The 20,261-nt window shown below is 33.4% G+C and overlaps 2 protein-coding genes across 4 annotated transcripts in view; one reads left to right on the forward strand and one right to left on the reverse strand.

Annotated features, from left to right (window-relative positions):
- Positions 1-4,356: 4,356 nt before the first annotated feature.
- Positions 4,357-13,627, forward strand: LOC143074962 (heat shock 70 kDa protein 12B-like). 2 transcript variants are annotated; one of them, XM_076250164.1, is made up of 5 exons: positions 4,357-4,417; positions 8,509-8,861; positions 10,352-10,579; positions 11,860-12,016; positions 12,453-13,627. In XM_076250164.1, exons 2-5 carry the CDS (start codon positions 8,520-8,522, stop codon positions 13,499-13,501), a joined length of 1,776 nt encoding a protein of 591 aa, XP_076106279.1. In that variant the 5' UTR covers positions 4,357-4,417; positions 8,509-8,519; the 3' UTR covers positions 13,502-13,627. The 2 variants fall into 2 exon arrangements, with proteins under 2 accessions (XP_076106279.1, XP_076106278.1); XM_076250163.1 differs by lacking the exon at positions 4,357-4,417 and adding an exon at positions 4,477-4,596.
- A 4,985-nt stretch (positions 13,628-18,612) lies between these two features.
- The window catches only part of LOC143074963 (uncharacterized), a 42,715-nt gene continuing 41,066 nt past the window's right edge, over positions 18,613-20,261 (reverse strand). Inside the window, exon 9 of one of the 2 annotated variants that reach the window (XM_076250166.1) lies at positions 18,613-20,211. In XM_076250166.1, the coding sequence (XP_076106281.1) occupies positions 20,137-20,211 (75 nt within the window). In that variant the 3' untranslated portion in view covers positions 18,613-20,136. The remainder of the gene's footprint in view (positions 20,212-20,261) is intronic. The other variant, XM_076250165.1, reaches the window with a different exon arrangement.

Consider the following 20,261-nt stretch of genomic DNA (forward strand, 5'->3'; position numbering starts at 1 on the left):
TTTTTAACCATTTTTCGTTAATTAAAGTAATCTTTTACAAAAATCTTCTCCTCTGAAACTACTGGCCCAAATTAATCCAAACTTGGCCACAATCATCTTTGGGGTATCTAGTTTAAAAAATGTGTGGCGTGACCTGGTCAACCAACCAAGATGGCCGCCACCGGTAAAAATAGAACATAGGGGTAAAATGCAGTTTTTGGCTTATAACTCAAAAACCAAAGCATTTTGAGGAAATCTGACATGGGATAAAAATGTTTATCAGGTCAAGATCTATCTGCCCTGAAATTTTCAGATGAATCGGTCAATCGGTTGTTGTGTTGCTGCCCCTGAATTGGTAATTTTGAGGAAATTTTGCTGTTTTTGGTTATTATCTTGAATATTATTATAGATAGAGATAAATTGTAAACAGCAATAATGTTCAGCAAAGTAGGATCTACAAATAAGTCAACATTACCAAAATAGTCAGTTGACCCCTTTAGGAGTTATTGCCCTTTATAGTCAATCTTTAACCATTTTTAGCTCACCTGACCCAAAGGGCCAAGTGAGCTTTTCCCATCACTTTGCGTCCGGCGTCCGTCGTCGTCGGCGTCTGTCGTCCGTCGTCCGTCGTCGTTAACTTTTACAAAAATCTTCTCCTCTGAAACTGCTGGGCCAAATTTAACCAAACTTGACCACAATCATCATTTTGGTATCTAGTTTAAAAAATGTGTGGCATGACCCCGCCAACCAACCAAGATGGCCGCCATGGCTAAAAATAGAACATAGGGGTAAAATGCACTTTTTGGCTTATGACTCAAAAACCAAAGCATTTAGAGCAAATTTGACGTCAGTGAAATTGTTTATCAGGTCAAGATCTATCTGCCCTGAAATTTTCAGATGAATCCGACAACCCGTTGTTGGGTTGCTGCCCCTGAATTGGTAATTTTAGGGAATTTTTGCTGTTTTTGGTTATTATCTTGAATATTATTATAGATAGAGATAAACTGTAAACAGCAATAATGTTCAGCAAAGTAAGATCTACAAATAAGTCAACATGACCAAAATGGTCAGTTGACCCCTTTAGGAGTTATTGCCCTTTATAGTCAATTTTAATCACTTTTCGTAAATCTTAGTAATCTTTTACAAAAATCTTCTCCTCTGAAACTACTGGGCCAAATTAATCCAAACTTGGCCACAATTATCTTTGGGGTATCTATTTTAAAAAAATGTGTCCGGTGAGCCGGCCAACCAACCAAGATGGCCGCCACGGCTAAAAATAGAACATGGGGGTAAAAAGCAGTTTTTGGCTTATAACTTAAAAACCAAAGCATTTAGAGCAAGTCTGATATTTTGTAAAATTGTTTATCAGGTCAAGATTTATCTACCCTGAAATTTTCAGATGAATCTGACAACCTGTTGTTGGGTTGCTGCCCCTGAATTGGTAATTTTGAGGAAATTTTCTGTTTTTGGTTATTATCTTGTATATTATTATAGATAGAGATAAACTGTAAACAGCCATTATGTTCAGCAAAGTAAGATTTACAAATAAGTCAACATTACCGAAATGGTCAGTTGACCCCTTTAGGAGTTATTGCCCTTTCAAGTCAATTTTTAACAATTTTTCGTAAATCTTACTAATCTTTTACAAAAATCTTCTCCTCTGAAACTACTGGGCCAAATTAATCCAAACTTATCCACAATCATCTTTGGGGTATCTAGTTTTAAAAATGTGTCCGATGACCCGGCCATCCAACCAAGATGGCCGCCATGGCTAAAAATAGAACATAGGGGTAAAATGCAGTTTTTGGCTTATAACTCAAAAACCAAAGCGATTAGAGCAAATCTGACATGGGGTTAAATTGTTTATGAGGTCAAAATCTATCTGCCCTGAAATTTGCAGATAAATCGGACAACCCGTTGTTGGGTTGCTGCCCCTGAATTGGTATTTTTAAGGAAATTTTGCTGTTTTTGGTTATTGTCTTGAATATTATTATAGATAGAGATAAACTGTCAACAGCAATAATGTTCAGCAAAGTAAGATTTACAAATAAGTCAACACGACCGAAATGGTCAATTGACCCCCTAAGGAGTTATTGTCCTTTATAGTCAATTTTCAACAATTTTTATAAAATTTGTAAATTTTTACTAACATTTTCCACTGAAACTACTGGGCCAAGTTCATTATAAATAGAGATAATTGTAAGCAGCAAGGATGTTCAGTAAAGTAAGATGTACAAACACATCACCATCACCAAAATACAATTTTGTCATGAATCCATCTGCTTCCTTTGTTTAATAGTCACATAGACCAAGGTGAGCGACAAAGGCTCTTTAGAGCCTCTAGTTACCTATTGGCCTCAATATACCACTGCAACAATTTGTCATCGCTATACTTAACAACATTCCACGAAACTATGTAGATAATAAGGGCGTTATATGTAGATATGCATAACGACAGGAGATTGTGATTCAATATTTTTGCTTGGAGTTATGTTCCTTTGAACTTGTTTCGTTACTCCTCGGATACCACGCAACAGAATTTATAGAAATATTGTAGATTTTAAGGATATACTATGTTGGTGTACATATTAAAAAAAAATTATGATTCTATATTTTTTTCTAGGAATTATTAGCCTTTGGCCTAAATATACAACTGCAAGGTTTCGGTAACCAAATAAGAGATTGTCATACACATTTATAGATAACATTAACATAACATATAGATTTGCATATCCTCAAGAAATTATAATCGGAGCACCAGATTTCAATCCCCGTTTTAAGTGGAGTTCGTGTTGTTTATTTATTATGATATATAACTGTTGAATATGTAAATGTCCTTTGGTTTTGTGAGTCTTTGTTTACTCCTTGGTTTTGATTGTTATTGTCTAATGAGGCTTATGAATCTATGAATTTAGAAATCTAGTAAGATTTTGTTTGCCCAGTGTCAATTTTGGGGCATTTGGTATTAGAGCATACTCATCAAGCTTCTATGATTTCCATGTTATTTAGGCACTTGTGGAGTGTTATCTCATTGGTAATCATATCACGTGTTTTTATTTTTACATGTATTAATTTTGAATCTATAAAAACAAATAGATTGCTGACCAGACGGTGCAATTACATTTGAATTTCATCTACATCATTCAGTAGCCTGTCAGCACAGATGTTGTAAGTTCAAACCCTGAACGTTGCAAGTGCGTTCTACTCGTTATCAATCCGGTAGTGTTTCCCTGGTGAAGGTTGTTTGTTCCATCCAGGCTCTCCATCTTCCTCTGGCAATTAATAATGGCCGCCAATAACGAGAGTGATGAAAGTTGCGTTAGACATCACAAATTTACGAATCAATCAATCAAAAATATAACGTCCACGTTATACAGAATAAGGTTACTAGATGCTATCAGACATAATTTTTCCATTCCCTATTGATAATTATCCATTTTTGGATGGTGAAGTTTCCTTGGCTCCATCGTATGGTGTTTATATATCTGATTTTTTGTGTCACAATGTATTTGACTTTTATATGCAGAAATAACTGTATTTCTGAAAAATTATCAACATGCTAACTAAACCTTTAAACAGACTAATTCAGGGAAATATAGTTACAATAATCTTGTCAAGTAACCGCTGAACTAACACATGTATACATGTACATTATTGTTTTAGCTGCCAGTGCAAGCCCTCTTGGTGCTGGAATTGCACGCTGCGTCGTAGACCTATTTGTGGCTTTTGGCTGTTCTTTGCTTTTTAGTCGGTTTGTTGTCTCTTTGACACATTTCCCCATTTCTAGATCACCGTAAGTTTAATTTTCTAAGCATATTTATATGTTTAGATACACTTAAAAGTGATATAATCATTATTGCCATTCTATTTAGCTCGCACTATCCAATTTTCAAGTGTCCTCATTTTCAATTGGCGGTACAAATTACCCCGACTTCCATCCCAAACGATCTTCATTACTATAGGCCTTCCTTTTGTATTTTATGTTGTTTCATTCTCGATCTGAAATATTTGCCACTGAAAGTTTTTCAACCTATAATCAAATAATAAACCTTTTTTTAGTGAAATTCAGAAATGTAAATGTGATGACGATTTGTGTATGTTATTGTTAACATTCATAAATAAACTACAGTTGTCTTTTCGGGGAAGAAATTGAATGTCCATTTCTATAAAAAAAAAAGTAAAATCACAAAAAACACTGAACTCGGAGGAAAATTCAAAACGGAAAGTCCCTAATCAAATGGCAAAATCAAATGATAAAACACATCAAACGATTGTCATATTCCTGAAAATATACAAATACTGATGTAGTACGTGTATGATTACCGTTGAGAAAAAACACTGACAGTTATAGATGGTTGATTGAGCACTCATATATATAAGACATAAGAAGATGTGGTATGAGTGCCAATGAGACAACTCCCCATCCAAGTTATTAGACGTGAGTAAATCTATGTCAACGTACTGTATTGGAACACAATACAAATCGTTATCGCGTATAGTAAATTATTAAAGTGACAACCTATTTATATTCTTAGTATCCATTCGTAATCTTCAAGGAAGTATGATATCAAGCTAATATAAATCTTAAAATGGTGTGTTATGAGATATTCCCAAAAGGTAAGAATAATTGACCTTATGCAGAGTAATTTCTTATCATTAATGGTCATTTCTGGTCAAACATTTTCTCAAGTATTCAAGTAATTATACCATTGTTTTTGTAGATTTTCAATATTTTTGTTTGAAGCATTGACCGTTGAAGGTAAATTTAGAAGCGCACACGAAACAAATGTACATATACAAAGTTTATATAAATTTTCATTAAAACATCAAATTTATCTATTTCAAAATATCTCAAATAATAATAATAATAAAAAAAACAATGGTTGACTCTCGTGGAATTCCTATACTACGCAGTGACAAATCAAACAATTATATATACGAAAGCGAAAGTAAGTTTATGTGGAAATGAATTTTGGAAATGATTTTAAAACCACAAGTCCAGATATAAAAGACAGATGTTGCATAAAAACTAACAGGACGCCAAGACTTTAATGATCTTAATAACCGACATATTAATCTGTCTAATAGATTATAAAAGGAGGAGCGTGTGTCCGAGCGAGAACTGCTCTATATTTTTTACAGAGTTTGTCTTTAGTGCCGTGTGGAGGCAGTAGAGTGCCTCCCCGTGCTTCAGGTTTATGCTCTTATAATATACTAGATTATGGAGTGTGTGTCCGAGCGAGCACTGCTCTATATTTTTTACAGAGTTTGTCTTTAGTGCCGTGTGGAGGCAGTAGAGTGCCTCCCCGTGCTTCAGGTTTATGCTCTTATAATATACTAGATTATGGAGTGTGTGTCCGAGCGAGAACTGCTCTATATTTTTTACAGAGTTTGTCTTTAGTGCCGTGTGGAGGCAGTAGAGTGCCTCCCCGTGCTTCAGGTTTATGCTCTTATAATATACTAGATTATGGAGTGTGTATCCGAGCGAAAACTGCTCTATATTTTTTACAGAGTTTGTCTTTAGTGCCGTGTGGAGGCAGTAGAGTGCCTCCCCGTGCTTCAGGTTTATGCTCTTATAACATACTAGATTATGGAGTGTGTGTCCGAGCGAGAACTGCTCTATATTTTTTACAGAGTTTGTCTTTAGTGCCGTGTGGAGGCAGTAGAGTGCCTCCCCGTGCTTCAGGTTTATGCTCTTATAATATTCTAGATTATGGAGTGTGTGTCCGAGCGAGAACTGCTCTATATTTTTTACAGAGTTTGTCTTTAGTGCCGTGTGGAGGCAGTAGAGTGCCTCCCCGTGCTTCAGGTGTATGCTCTTATAATATACTAGATTATGGAGTATGTGTCCGAGCGAGAACTGCTCTATATTTTTTACAGAGTTTGTCTTTAGTGCCGTGTGGAGGCAGTAGAGTGCCTCCCCGTGCTTCAGGTTTATGCTCTTATAATATACTAGATTATGGAGTGTGTGTCCGATCGAGAACTGCTCTATATTTTTTACAGAGTTTGTCTTTAGTGCCGTGTGGAGGCAGTAGAGTGCCTCCCCGTGCTTCAGGTTTATGCTCTTATAATATACTAGATTATGGAGTGTGTGTCCGAGCGAGAACTGCTCTATATTTTTTACAGAGTTTGTCTTTAGTGCCGTGTGGAGGCAGTAGAGTGCCTCCCCGTGCTTCAGGTTTATGCTCTTATAATATACTAGATTATGGAGTGTGTGTCCGAGCGAGAACTGCTCTATATTTTTTACAGAGTTTGTCTTTAGTGCCGTGTGGAGGCAGTAGAGTGCCTCCCCGTGCTTCAGGTTTATGCTCTTATAATATACTAGATTATGGAGTGTGTGTCCGAGCGAGAACTGCTCTAGTTCATTACTTAAGGAATATTTATCAAAAAGTAGTATTTCAATATTCAGCTCCATTCTACTATTTATTTCTCGCTACATTGAAGACCTGTTGGTGACCCTCTGCTGTTGTTTTTTATTTGGTCGGGTTGTTGTCTTTTTGACACATTCCCCATTTCCATTCTCAATTTTATATTCTTTTTTTTTCAAAGCGGAAATTGTTACTGACACCTTTCTCCTGTTTCTAAAGTCATGATACAAATTGCTAACACATTATCCACGGAGCAGTGTGGTTGCTAGTTTCAATATTAGAATTTCAGAGACAAAAAAATCCCCCTTCACCCTCAAAGCAGTCTATATTTACGCTATCTCATTGTTACATTATTAGCTCACCTTTCCTAAAAGGAAATGTGAGCTTTTGCCATCACTTGGCGTCCGTCGTCGTCCGTCGTAAACTATTTCAAAGATCTTCTCCTCTGAAACTACTGAACCAATTCAAACCAAACTTCATCTGATTGATTCCTATTGTATCTAGAATAAAGTTTGTGTTTTAATTCCCATTTCATCAAAAAACATGGCCGCCATGGCTAAAAATAGAACATAGGGGTAAAATCGAATTTTTGGCTTATAACTCAAAAACCAAAGCATTTAGAGCAAATCTGACGGAGTAAAATTGTTAATCAGGTCAAGATCTATCTGCCCTAAAATTTTTAGATGAATCGGACAACCCGTTGATAGGTTGCTGCCCCTGAATTGGTAATTTTAAGGAAATTTTGCTGTTTTTGGTTATTATTTTGAATATTATCATAGATAGAGATAAACTGTAAACAGCAGAAATGTTCAGCAAAGTAAGATCTACAAATAAATTTTAAGACCAAAATGGTCTGTTGATCCCTTTAGGAGTTATTGCCCTTTACAGTAAATTTTTAACCATTTTTCGTAAATCTTAGTTATCTTTTACAAAAATCTTCTCCTCTGAAACTACTGGGCCAAATTAAACTAAACTTGGCCACAATCATCATTGGGGTATCTAGTTTAAAAATTGTGTCCGGTGACACGACCAACCAACCAAGATGGCCGCCATGGCTAAAAATAGAACATAGGGGTGAAATGTATATTTTGGCTTATAACTCTGAAACCGCAGCCTTTAGAGCAAATTTGATATGGAGGTAAAATTGTTTATCAGGTCAAGATCTATCTGCCCTGAAATTTTCAGATGAATCTGACAACCCGTTGTTTGGTTGCTGCCCCTGAATTGGTAATTTTAAGGAAATTTTGCTGTTTTTGGTTATTATCTTGAATAATATTATAGATAGAGGTAAATTGTAAACATCAATAATGTTAAGCAAAGTAAAATTTACAAATAAGTCAACATGACGGAAATGGTCAATTGACCCCTAAGGAGTTATTGTCCTTTATAGTCAATTTTTATCAATTTTCATAAAATTTGTAAATTTTAACTAACATTTTCCACTAAAACTACTGGGCCAAGTTCATTATAGATAGAGATAATTGTAATCAGCAAGAATGTTCAGCAAAGTAAGATGTACAAACACATCACCATCACCAAAACACAATTTTGTCATGAATCCATCTGCTTCCTTTGTTTAATATTCACATTGACCAAGGTGAGCGACACAGGCTCTTTAGAGCCTCTAGTTTTTTTTATACACAAATTGGGTATTAATTTATATAATCAAAACACAATCCAAAAGTTATTGTAAGATTTAAACAATTGAACTTTCCCCTCTGTCATGATTTAAGATTTTATTGGTATAAATGTTAATTATTTGGACAATGGCCAGGCACATTTTAAAAATATGGAAATGCTGATATATAAAATTACAACTTCATTCTATATAACAATATGACACTACTGCATAAAACAATAAAATCGCTTTATATAAAACACTTTATTTGATTAAAAGGTAAATTAGAGCATGACCAAATATTTAGTCACGACTTGTAACTAGTATAGATAAAAGTATACTGGTATATCTTTTAAAAATTCTGATCGATGGAGAATCCTGCCCCTAAGTTTTGGATCACTTAACCATGGAAGTGAAATTGCTGTCAGTTAAATATTGCAAGACGAAGATGGATTGCGTACACACGCAATAATAACTCACATCATTTAACATCATTCGTTTATTCATTCAAAAATATATTCTTTTTATTTTTTCATCTTCTAGTCTAAAAGCCTATGGTGTTTCACATGGCCAAATCAAACTCTCCAAAGGGAAATGCATTGATAGTTGTCGCCTTAGATTTTGGAACAACGTATTCAGGATGGGCCTATTCGGTACGTCAAGATTTTAAAGAAAATCGCTCGGACATTAAGACAAAAGGGGGCTGGAAATCTGGTGACGGATTAGTTACAGACAAAACACCTACAGTAGTTTTATTCACTCCTGAGAACAAGTTTCACAGCTTTGGGTATGATGCAGAAAGTAAATATGCAGAATTGGTTGACGACAACAAAGCAACCGACTGGAAATATTTTAAGAGATTTAAGATGACTTTGTTTTCTGATGAAACTAGCCAGGTAGGACATATTTAATCATTCAATATAAGTGAAAGTCTATACATTGTCAAAGATTCTTTAATATTTAAACTTTCAATTTCTCATAAAAACTGCTTAAGGTAGAGTAAGGATATTATCAATCTTGGAGAGAAAAAATGTAGATAGAATTTGATATGATAAGGAATTCTTTTTGCAGGAATGTAATTTATTTATTGTTGGACCTTTAATTATATCTGAATAAACATAAGCGGTTTGTGATTGTACCGACCGATTAAGCAGCAGACAATGTGGTGGTGGTATGCCAAAATATCGTTTCATTTCGGCCTGTAGTAAGTTTTCTACAACTAATCTTTAAACGCTTTCAACTGGTTCCATCACTTCGCACAAAGAACCTTTTGTAATAAAACATATGTAAGTAGTTCAACTAATTTGTTTTGGAGTGTAAAATATGTTTAAGTTGTGTTTTTTATGTTTTGATGGTTGATGATTATGCTGACAGTTTTAAAATTTTAACTTAAATGTTTTGGACCGACATGAGGAATATAGATTCCACCATTGCAACAAGTGGTAATCCTGGTATCTATGATGAATTTATTATTTCTCCCCTCGCGACAATATAATTTTAATGTGTAAAGCGCGAGACTTGCCGAGCTTTGCAAATCATTAAAATTTTACTGTTCAGAGTGGAGAAATATCGTTATGCACGACTTTTTGTTTTGAATTTTCTTCAGAGTTCAGTATTTTTTTTTGCCTAGAATAGATAGTTCACTAGTGATAAGAAATATTTTTCTCACACCGATTAAGAAATGTGAAATTAGCACATGAATTACTGAGAGTATATGTGTTTGAGCATTTTAAAACATATGAAAACATATGTTTATAAAAGCATAGAAAATATATGTTTTTCATATTGATTTTGCAGACATATGTTTTTCATATGTTTTCATGCGTTTGGCCTAAACATATGTTTTCATATGATGTCATCTTGGTCTCAAATACATATTTTTCATATGATTTTGATATCAGACTTGTCATTTTACTGAATCACAGTAATTGACCAAAAACAGTGACGACCCGTCTAAATTGCATTCACAGTAATGCTACGTTTTCGCTAAATAATCAAGAACTTCTTAATGTAATGCCGAATTATACTTAAGGAACTTACTTTAGCAACTGTCCTTTTTTATTTTAAATATTTCCGTTTTACACGGGAAACTCTAGACACAAATTTACAACAAAAGAGACGTTCCCTTTCGTTAATATTCTGGTTTTTGGAAGTTGCTGGTCCTTAGAACCATCTAGAAACACGTCAAAACTTGCTTTTTTTAGTTATCATTAATTTCTATTCTGTGTGTGCGTTACAATCCAAAAGAAGGGACAACAATAACACTATTTTAAAGAAAGGTACCAAAAATGTAACGTCATAATGCCTTCGTCGCCTCCTCGTCATCATCTTATAATCAGCATTTTAAATTTCAAAATGTGAATTGCAAGAAAATTATCTGTTTAAGGCAAGACGAAAAATTTCACGAAGACGGATGATGAAAGATGTCAATGGTCATAAACTACAATCATTAGTGGTCGTATCAGAATGTATTAAGTTCTTAAGAAATGATTTCCTTAAAATTTTGCATGAAAATGTGAATTTTGTTGAGCTGAAAGACATACACTGGGTTCTAACTGTTCCAGCTATCTGGTCCGATCAGGCTAAACAGTTCATGAGGCAGGCAGCCAATCAGGTAAATGTTATACACACTCGGTCTTGAATGTACCATATATATGGTCTGACTAAGCTATACAATTCATGAGATATGCATCATACACACTCCCTATTGAATGTATATGCTATCTAGCCCATTCAGCTGATACAATTAAGGAGACATTGGTTATTTCAATTAGTATTATACACACTGGGTATGACAGTTTTAATGGACCAATCAGATTTAACAGTGGGTGAAAAAGGGGCCAACGAAACCGGAAGGACATTCAAACTCAATGATCGAAAAAAATAACTGACAACACCATGACTAAAAATGAAAAAGACAAACAGACAAGAAAGTAGAACACAAAATATAACATAGAAAAAAGACACAGCGGCTCAGACCCACTAAAACAGGAGGATCTGATGTGCACCGGAGAAGTAAGACGATCCTGCACCAAATCTGGTACCTGTTGATAAGACAGGCAATCAGTCACGTGAAAATAATAAAAACTTACTATCAAAAACTGAACCTTACAGTAAACTAACACTGTTCCATACAGTTTAAAATGTTCATATATATGATAGACCCTTATCTTAACCGTGCTGTTACCTACTGCGACGAAGTTCGTAAGATATGCAGTCAATTGAATAAAAGATAAACATAGGCAACAGTATACTACTGTTTAAAAGTAATAAATTGATAGAGAGAAAACAAAACCTAGTTTACCAACTAAAACCGAGGAAAACATGTCATTTATTAGAAGAAAACAACGGAACAACAGAAACACGGATGTGCAACAAAAGTGCAAAACAACATACATGGAAACGGACGTTTTGATAACAACTGTCATATTCCTGATTTGGTACATGAAATTTTAAGAAAAATGATGGGTGGAACCTGGTTCACACTTATGTTTTAGATTTTCCTTCTGTATACTTACTGTGCTATTCAATCTCATCAAATCTCTAAAAGTTATAAAATCAATTCAGACATTATAGGTCATCATGACAAATGAATCGAAGCTGACATTATAAATTGTCTTTTGTTAACTTATATAAACAATATCTCTAACTTAAAAACAATCAAATTGAGACAAAAAAGATTTAAAATAAATTTCCTTCTTGTATTATTCGTTCGTGTTGCTTAGTCTTTAGTTTTCTATGTTGTATCTTCTGTGCTATGACTGTCCCTCTTGTATCTTTCGTCCCTTTTTCTGTATTACTATGCTCGAAGATGTCAACAATTTAATTGTTAGGTATATTATTTTCTTTATTTGTATGTTTGATTTCTTTTAATAATGATTCCGTCATTTTTAGGCAGGAATTGATGACGATTTATTATCCTTAGCCTATGAACCCGAAGCAGCAGCTATCTATTGTAAGGATATTACGCTACAGAAAAAGATTGTGGGAAACAATGCTTGTTTGTCCACATTTGAATCCGGACACCAGTTTCTTGTTCTAGATTGTGGAGGTTAGAATGTAAACGTTAAACATATTAAACATAAGAAAAAAAAAGTGAATATATGACATTTGTAACCTTATTTTTACTGTTTGATCATTTAAAGCTAAACCTATATAGATGGTTATTATATTGACTTAGTTATTGGGTAATAAATTCTTAGATATTTTTTTTTTCGTTTTAAATTTAGATTTGCAGGTACTTAATAGTGAATATGAATTACAATCACAATAACCGTTTCGGAAATTTTTAACGTTCTGTAAGGGTAATTCTAGGATCTAATGCATTTTGATTTCGACTTCCCTCCCATTTATTTTTTATATCGTTCGAAGACACCTAATGAACTTAAACCCTAAATACACTTTGAATAAGTGGTGAATAATTTAAAAAAAAATTATACCTATATACATGAATCTTGTTTAATAACATTTTTATGTTCTCCTTTTAGGAGGCACAGTTGACATCACAGCATATGAAGTGCAGACAAAGAATCAACTAATTGAGCTGTGTCCCCCATCAGGAGGACCCTGGGGAGGAGCAGAAGTAGATATACAGTTTCTGGATACAGTAAAAGAAATTTTTGGCAAAGATGTTTGGTGCGAATTTGAAAAATCCAATATGCGTGATTGTCTTGATTTATTTAGGATGTTTGAAAATCGTAAGAAAATAATTGGTTCAAATGACGAAGACACTACACGATTTTTGTTTCCGCGAAATTTATTTGATAAATATAAGGACTCTACAGGATCAGAGTTTGAATCTTCTAAAGGTATTACTAGAACAAGAGATAAGTTAATATTTCCGATGGATGTATTGGAAAATCTGTTTGGTCAAACTCTCAATGCAATCACTGCACATGTACGAGAACTGCTTAAAAAACAAGAACTTCAAAACATTAGAACGATACTCATGGTTGGTGGTTTTTCTGATTCTGACTTATTGTACCAACAAATTAAATCGGAGTTTTCGGAAATAAATGTGTTGCGTCCACATGACGCTGTATCATCCGTTTTAAAAGGCGCAGTCATTTTTGGTCATTTTCCAGAGGTGATACCTGAAAGAATTTGCGCAAGAACATATGGAATTGCCTGTAATTTTCCGTTTGACTCACAAACACATCCACCAGAATTGCGGCAAGTGTATGATGAAAGGGAAATGTGTACGGACATCTTCCAACCAATTGTTAAGAAAGGGGATAACATTATTTTAGGCAATAATTGCTTTGAACGTCAGTTTCTTCCAACGTGTTCTAATGACGATACTGCTAATATTGATATCTTCGTTTCACCTGACTCGTATCCGAAATACACGTATAGCGGACGAGGGGACAATGTAAAAAAGTTGGGTTCCCTCCATTTGAATATTTCAGACACAAAAAAAGGTAAAAACCGGCCTATTAATGTCAGAATCACCTATGAAAGCACTGAAATTGTTGTCACAGCTGTCGAAGAAGGAACAAACAATGTTGTCAGTAAAAAATTTGATTCATTGGTGTAAATCTACAGTTAGTGAAATGAAATCAATCTTTCAAGTTGGAGAAGTCCGATAAAAAATGTCTGTGATTATTGTGTAAAAGAGTTTTAGTACAACTATTTATAAGACAAAACCTGATAAAATGCTATATGTCTTTTTGTTGTTATTGATTTTTCGAGTTTTGATTTGTGAAGTTCTTGTGTGGATTTTCTAGTTTATAGTCTGTAAAGTATTGCGCAGATTTCTTAGTTCTCATGTCATTTCCGATTTTTTCACAGTCAGATTTTTCATATCCGTTCTTATGTACTTAGTAGCCTTTTATTCTAAAAAGCTCGCTAATTGTTTTGTAAAGCTTTTTGATTATAAAAAATTTCCAAATCCTAACAGTTTATACTTATACTTTTCCCCTCATAAAGTAAGTAGTTTACATGAACATACAGTCATGCTGTTCATTCAAAACAAAAAAGAAGATTTCATTCTGTTTGTAAAAAAAAAGATACACCATCTTCCTACACTACCACACATTTAAGAAGTCATTTAAGAATATTCTTATTCAATATATTTTTTTTTTAAATTTATAATCATAATACAATAAAAACGAATTTCCACCACTTACAAATGTAATATCAATAAACTCTTGATATTTATTTATTTTTCAATTGTAACAATTGACTTAAGCTTACGACTCAAGAGTACTTTAAGTACGCACTTTAAGATAACAATCGAAGACATAATTTATACTATACCGACGACGTGAATTATAATAATTTTCTCTATCTGTCCGTATTTACAGTTATACCATATAAAGAGTGGATTTGATTAACTATTGTATGCCACTTGTGGTTATACAGTAAGGATTCTTTTGGTCATGTACTTATATAGCTATTTACCTGTTTTGGAATTTTTACATCCTTAGTTTTAATGTGTTTGTAGTTTTTCAATTTCGTTAAAGTTAATTCGAATCGGTACAATTCATATCATAAATTATTATTTTTCAAACAAGATATATCAATGCCGTTATCCTATCAATCTACATTAATGATGTGATTCTATTTTGATGAGATTAAATGCAGTAGCTTTGGTTATCTCAAGATGAAAATGCTGTTAAGTAGCTATAGTTTTTACTAGTATAAACATATTAGCTATACTACTGGCTACTAGTGTAGGAAGTGGTGTATTTTGCAGCAGATACATGCATCTACACATAGTTACGAAGGAGTTATTAAGATTCCAAATACAGAGTTTGAATACTATTGAATGAATACAGATTGAAATATCACAAACAGTTTACTTGATAAGGCAAAAATGAATAAGTTACAAGCTTGGAAATCTAGTAACAGAAAAAAAATACAAAATCAAAATAGGAGTTGCAGAATTCAGTGATATCAAAGAGGTGCAATTGATACCCATAGGAATACGTAAAAAATTATGATAAACTTTGTTGACAACACGTTCATAAATATTATCAAGGATACAATTACCAGCTTTAATCATCTCAACGCACATCAAGTATTGGATTTTGTTGTTAATAGTTTCGAAGGTATTGCGCACATTTCTTTATTTCTCATGTTATACTCGATTTTTCATATCCATTATAATGTCCTTTGTAGGCTTTTCTTCAATAGTTCGCAGGATTTGCAGGATTCAGTGATACTAAAGAGGCGCAATTGGTACCAATAGGAATACGTAAAAACTGTTGATAAACTTTGTTGCCGACACGTTCATAAATATTATCAAGGAGACAATAAACAGCTTCAATCATCTCACCACACCTCAAGTAACTATATCCCTTCATTAAACGGGCGCCATCACGAGTTGGTTGACCGTATGGCATAAACGTTTCCACGATGATATCAGATATATTCCTTGATTCATAACTGTATTTGTACAATCACGTTCCCTTTTCGTGAATTTGATCAACCGAATTAGACTTTTTACCAGGTTTGTAATAACACGAGCAACACGACGGGGGCCACATGGGCCGGAATCTGCTAACTCTCCCGGAGCACATGAGATCACCTTCAGTTTTTGTTTAGTCTTTTGTTTTCTATGTTGTGTCGATTGTTCTCTTGTGTGTATTTTTCTTCGTTTGACCATTGCGTTGTCAGAATAGTTTTGATCTATGAGTTTGAATGTTTCTCTGGAATTTTTCGCCCTATTTTTCTTAGAGGTGAAAAATGCTTTAAATAAGTTGCAGTTAATATATTTGCATTCAGTTTTCCCAAACGACCGTCTTATTGAAAATGAAAACCATTTGTTAGAAACGATTGTGCGGAAGTGTAGTTTGAAAAAAAACGACCACAAAAAGCATGTAGTTTAATATCAAAAGATTGTGTGGAAGTAATTAATGAACTAGTTAAAATCATCGATACATTAGTTGTAGAACATTTCCTAGAGACCGAGATGAAACAATAGTTTACTGTTTTATTATGTAGTTTTGTTAACCAAAACCAAAGACGGAACCTTAAATGATCCGAAGTTGTTTGTTTTCAATCACTTTCTTGATTGGTTTATATGCCATTTTGTGCCTCTTTGTATTATATTTGGGTATGTTCAATGATTAAGATTATAGCGCACAGTTGACTGCTGTATTTTTGTATTTTTACCTTCTATGTCTGATTGTTTTGTACACGCAGTGTTGTCAATATAATTTGATGCGAGCGTCGGACAAGTGAGAGGTTTAGCTGGATATAATTAAAGAGGATAAAAGAGGGTTCAATCCAACACTTTCTAATTAAGATATTGTCTGTATTGTCTGTGTCAGGAATAGGACAGTTGTAATTCGTTTGATGTGTTTGAGCTTTTGATTTTTCAAATTAATTTAAGACTTTCCGTTGTGAATTTTCCTCGGAGTTCAGTTCTTTGTTGACTTTTTTTCTTATTTGGAATTGTTGTTTAAACTGTTAATAGTACTTTTAAAAGAGTTCTTATACACGTAAAAGGAAATTTCAATATATCTTCAAAAAACGATGAATATCATAAAACAAATATCTCAGCTTAAGACTCGACTAAAAAACTCAACATGTTGATAGCAATATGGTTTTCATTTATTCAGAATAACTTTTTAAGGAGAGTAAACGTATGATGTCCTCGTGACACTTATCAACATTATGTTGTGCTGCAACACCATTGCCTGAGGGTACATGTATGAGTGTTTGCATTTATATTGTTTCCTGCTACATTATGCAAGTGCCGGTCCCAAGAGTATACATCAAATATATACATTTTTTGCTTTTATCCATTTTTTATTTGCTTTTATTGCTTTATTACAGAACAGATCGTGTGTTTTTTTTCTCGGTTGAACTGTTTCGTATTTGTCACATTACGTCTTATCATAGTTTACTATACAAATAGGGCTTACCTAGTTTAAGAAAGCCGGACGGTGATAAAGCGACGACAATACGCACATGTTGTGCTGTGGGTGATAAATTGTCCCATTGGTTAGCATACCATGTATCCCTGTATTTGAAAGCTTAGGTATAAATTTCAAAGTGGCTGTGATGTAAAATAATACTTGTATGTAACAGAATGAAAAATAGAGTTATCTCCCCTTTACTGTTATTCAACCTATATTTTAAATTGTTTCAATATAGGCGAATTATAGATAATATAAATAAAAGAGGAAGTTTCAAGGGTTCAGTTACAAACAAAAAGAAGAAAAAATCGTAAAAAAAACATACAAAGCAATGACCAAACGAATATATTTTTTACCAAAAAAAAATAAACAAAAGCCATACAAAACTCACTTCAAAATGGGTCTAGTTGCAGTTTATCAGACAAAAATGGAATAGTCCTGCTCAACCAATTGCACCCTTTGATTTGCTCCTAAACTTACCACTGAAATTCTATCATGTCTCTCTTTCAGATCTTTCAGAAATTCAAAGACGTAATGATTGAAAATGATAACATTGTCAATAAAAAAAATTGCAGACAACTTAAGACTAAAGAAAAATATTGTTTTTTTTTTTAATTTACAAAGCAGCAAAATGAAGCGCGAATAAATTGTTAAAATATACAAAAACATGACATCATCACAAGTACTGAATCGACATCCTTCGATGTATTGAATGACATATATATATTTATAAAATGTTATAAGGTCCATGAGTAAATAATTTAAAGTGGATGTCTATAAGGAAGTACTTCAAACAAAAACGTATCTGCCAGGATATGACTATCCCTATAGCGTGTAATACATCCTAAGTTCTCGTGGCTATTTAGTTTTCTTTTCCTGTTTGATATTATGACAGTGTATCCTAAACGAGTAGACTGAATTACAGTATACTTCAAAAGGCATTGTTTATTTTTTGAAAATTGCTGTTATAAATCTATTTTAGTTACTAACAGGGTCAACTCATTAGAAAAGTTTGCAATGACTAACTATGTTGTACATATTTGGTTTAGTTTAAACATATTAAATTTGCCAAAAGCAAAAAAGGATCTTTTTTTTCTTTGACCATATAAATAATGTTGAGATTGATTCTCATTTCGAATGTCGTCGTTTTGTCATTCTTCTTTGAACTTTGATAACAAGTCTACATTTCGAACTTACATTTTAAAATATTGAAAACAACACGTTATTAATTTCTTGCGTCCGAAGCGCTTTTCTGGATTTACCTTCATCAGGAACGCTCAAAGCCAAACATTTGAAATCCGAAGATGTATATGTACCGAAACTGTTGAAGAGCTGTATGTCAAAAATACCTAAAATAAATAGCCAAATTCATTTAAAGCCAACTTTGCCTGAGGGAGTTGAAACCTTAGTTTCTTAATAATTTATAAATGTATAAACGGAAACTTTTTAGAAAAGTTTGTTAAATCATGTCAGTACCGAAATACTGACTACTGAGCTGACGATACCCTCGGGGACTGATAGTCCACCAGCAGAGGTATCGACACAGTGATCTAAAATATTGAAAACAACACGTTATTAATTTCTTGAACTTATTTCTTGAAATTTCTTCGAACTTACATTTTAAGACTATTCATTCAAAAGTTTAATTGTTGCTGGAATATATGATTGTGGAGTCAGTGTCAGCTTGCAAGTTGGTAACATAAAATCTTGTACATTATGGACCCCGATTTGAAGACTAATTTGAAAACAATACCGAAAAATAAGAATTTACATACACAGAGAGGATTCGGCATATCAAAGAACCCCAATTATTCAATTTTAGATCAAATCAAACAAAGTTTAATTTAGACCCTTTGGGCCCCTTATTCCTAAATTGTTGGCACCAACACTCCTAAAATCAATTCCAACCTTCCTTTTATGGTCAATAACCTTGTGTTTAAATTTCATAGATTTCTATTTACTGATATTAATGTTATTGTGCAAAAACTAATAAGAAAAATGCATATCTGGGCACCTTTTTGCCCCCTTATTCCTAAACTGTTGGGACATCAACTCCCAAAATCAATCCCAACCTTCTTTTTGTTGTAATAAACCTTGTGTTTAAATATCATTGATTTCTATTTACTTAATATGCTAAAGTAATTGTGCAAAAAACAAGAATAATGCTTATTTGGGCCCTATTTGCCCCTAATTCCTAAACTGTTGGAACCAAAACTCCTAAAATCAATCCCAACCTTCCTTTTGTGGTCATAAGCCTTGTTTAAAAATTTCATAGATTTCTATTTACTTAAACTAAAGTTATAGTGCGAAAACCAATGAAATGCTTTTTTGTGCTCTTGTTGGCCCCTAATTTCCAAACTGTTTGTACCAAAACTCCCAAAATCAATCCCAACATTCCTTTTGTGGTCTTAAACCTTGTGTTTAGATTTCAAAGATTTCTATTTACTTATACTAAAGTTATAGTGCGAAAACCGAATGTCTTCGGACGACGACGACGACGACGCAGAGGACGACGCAAACGTAATACCAATATGCGACCAAAACATTTTTAATTTTTGGGGTCGTATAAAAATTGGTCTTATAAATACTAGATATAGTTTTTCAAAATTTTGTCAGCTAAGTTGATGCTTTTTAAACACTTTTTAATATATATTTAGTGGACACAAATCAAGAACTAGTTGTCTTTGAAATAAACACAGTACGAACCCATGACCTCCATAGTAAAGAATAGAAAAAAATAAAATAGACAATAATACTTTATTATTACTATAATTGACCTTTACGGGTTTTGATTGCATACAACGATTACAATGATTTTTGTTATGACAATGAAACAATAATAAAATAAAATAAAATACAACATAATAGAACACTGACTAGTTATTGCATGCTTGCATGTAAATATGACCCATCCTCTTGTGTTACAAATTTTCGTTAGTTAGATTCATCCCTGATAAAAAAAAAAACGGAATATAAAGTGTTAATATGTAACAATAAAATCAAAAATCGAGACACCTTCGATGTAACGCAAGCCTTCGAGCGCACATCATTAACAATCCACACAATCGTTACATAGAAGCATTGACTCATCATTTCTTCTGTCAACCATGCTCATGTTCTGACATGCTTGTAATTTGTGTAATTCTGTGCACAAAGGTTACGAATAAATCGAAAGCGCAAAGCTATATTAACATACAGTACACGTTTACACTCTATTTAGACATAATCATCTTCTTGATCAAAATTATGACATGTTCTAAAACTATCATCATATGCAAACTGATGACTGTATTTTAGTTTCGATTTAAGTTGTGTATGCTATGTCGGTCATTTCTGAACAGCTGTCCCGGGTGTCGTCTGTTTGTGCCTTATTGAATATCTGAAAAAAAAATTAATCCTGAACTTTACTGCTCGAACTGGTATGAGTTA

Source organism: Mytilus galloprovincialis, chromosome 5 (assembly GCF_965363235.1).
Source record: "Mytilus galloprovincialis chromosome 5, xbMytGall1.hap1.1, whole genome shotgun sequence".
In the NCBI taxonomy this organism is placed as follows: domain Eukaryota; kingdom Metazoa; phylum Mollusca; class Bivalvia; order Mytilida; family Mytilidae; genus Mytilus; species Mytilus galloprovincialis.

Excerpts from the sequence above, each read along its gene's own strand:
- LOC143074962 (XM_076250164.1), top strand. The coding sequence starts at position 8,520 with ATGGTGTTTCACATGGCCAAATCAAACTCTCCAAAGGGAAATGCATTG. Across the intron at positions 10,580-11,859 it reads TGAGGCAGGCAGCCAATCAG|GCAGGAATTGATGACGATTT; the intron begins GTAAATGTTATA and ends CGTCATTTTTAG. Across the intron at positions 12,017-12,452 it reads TCTTGTTCTAGATTGTGGAG|GAGGCACAGTTGACATCACA; the intron begins GTTAGAATGTAA and ends TTCTCCTTTTAG.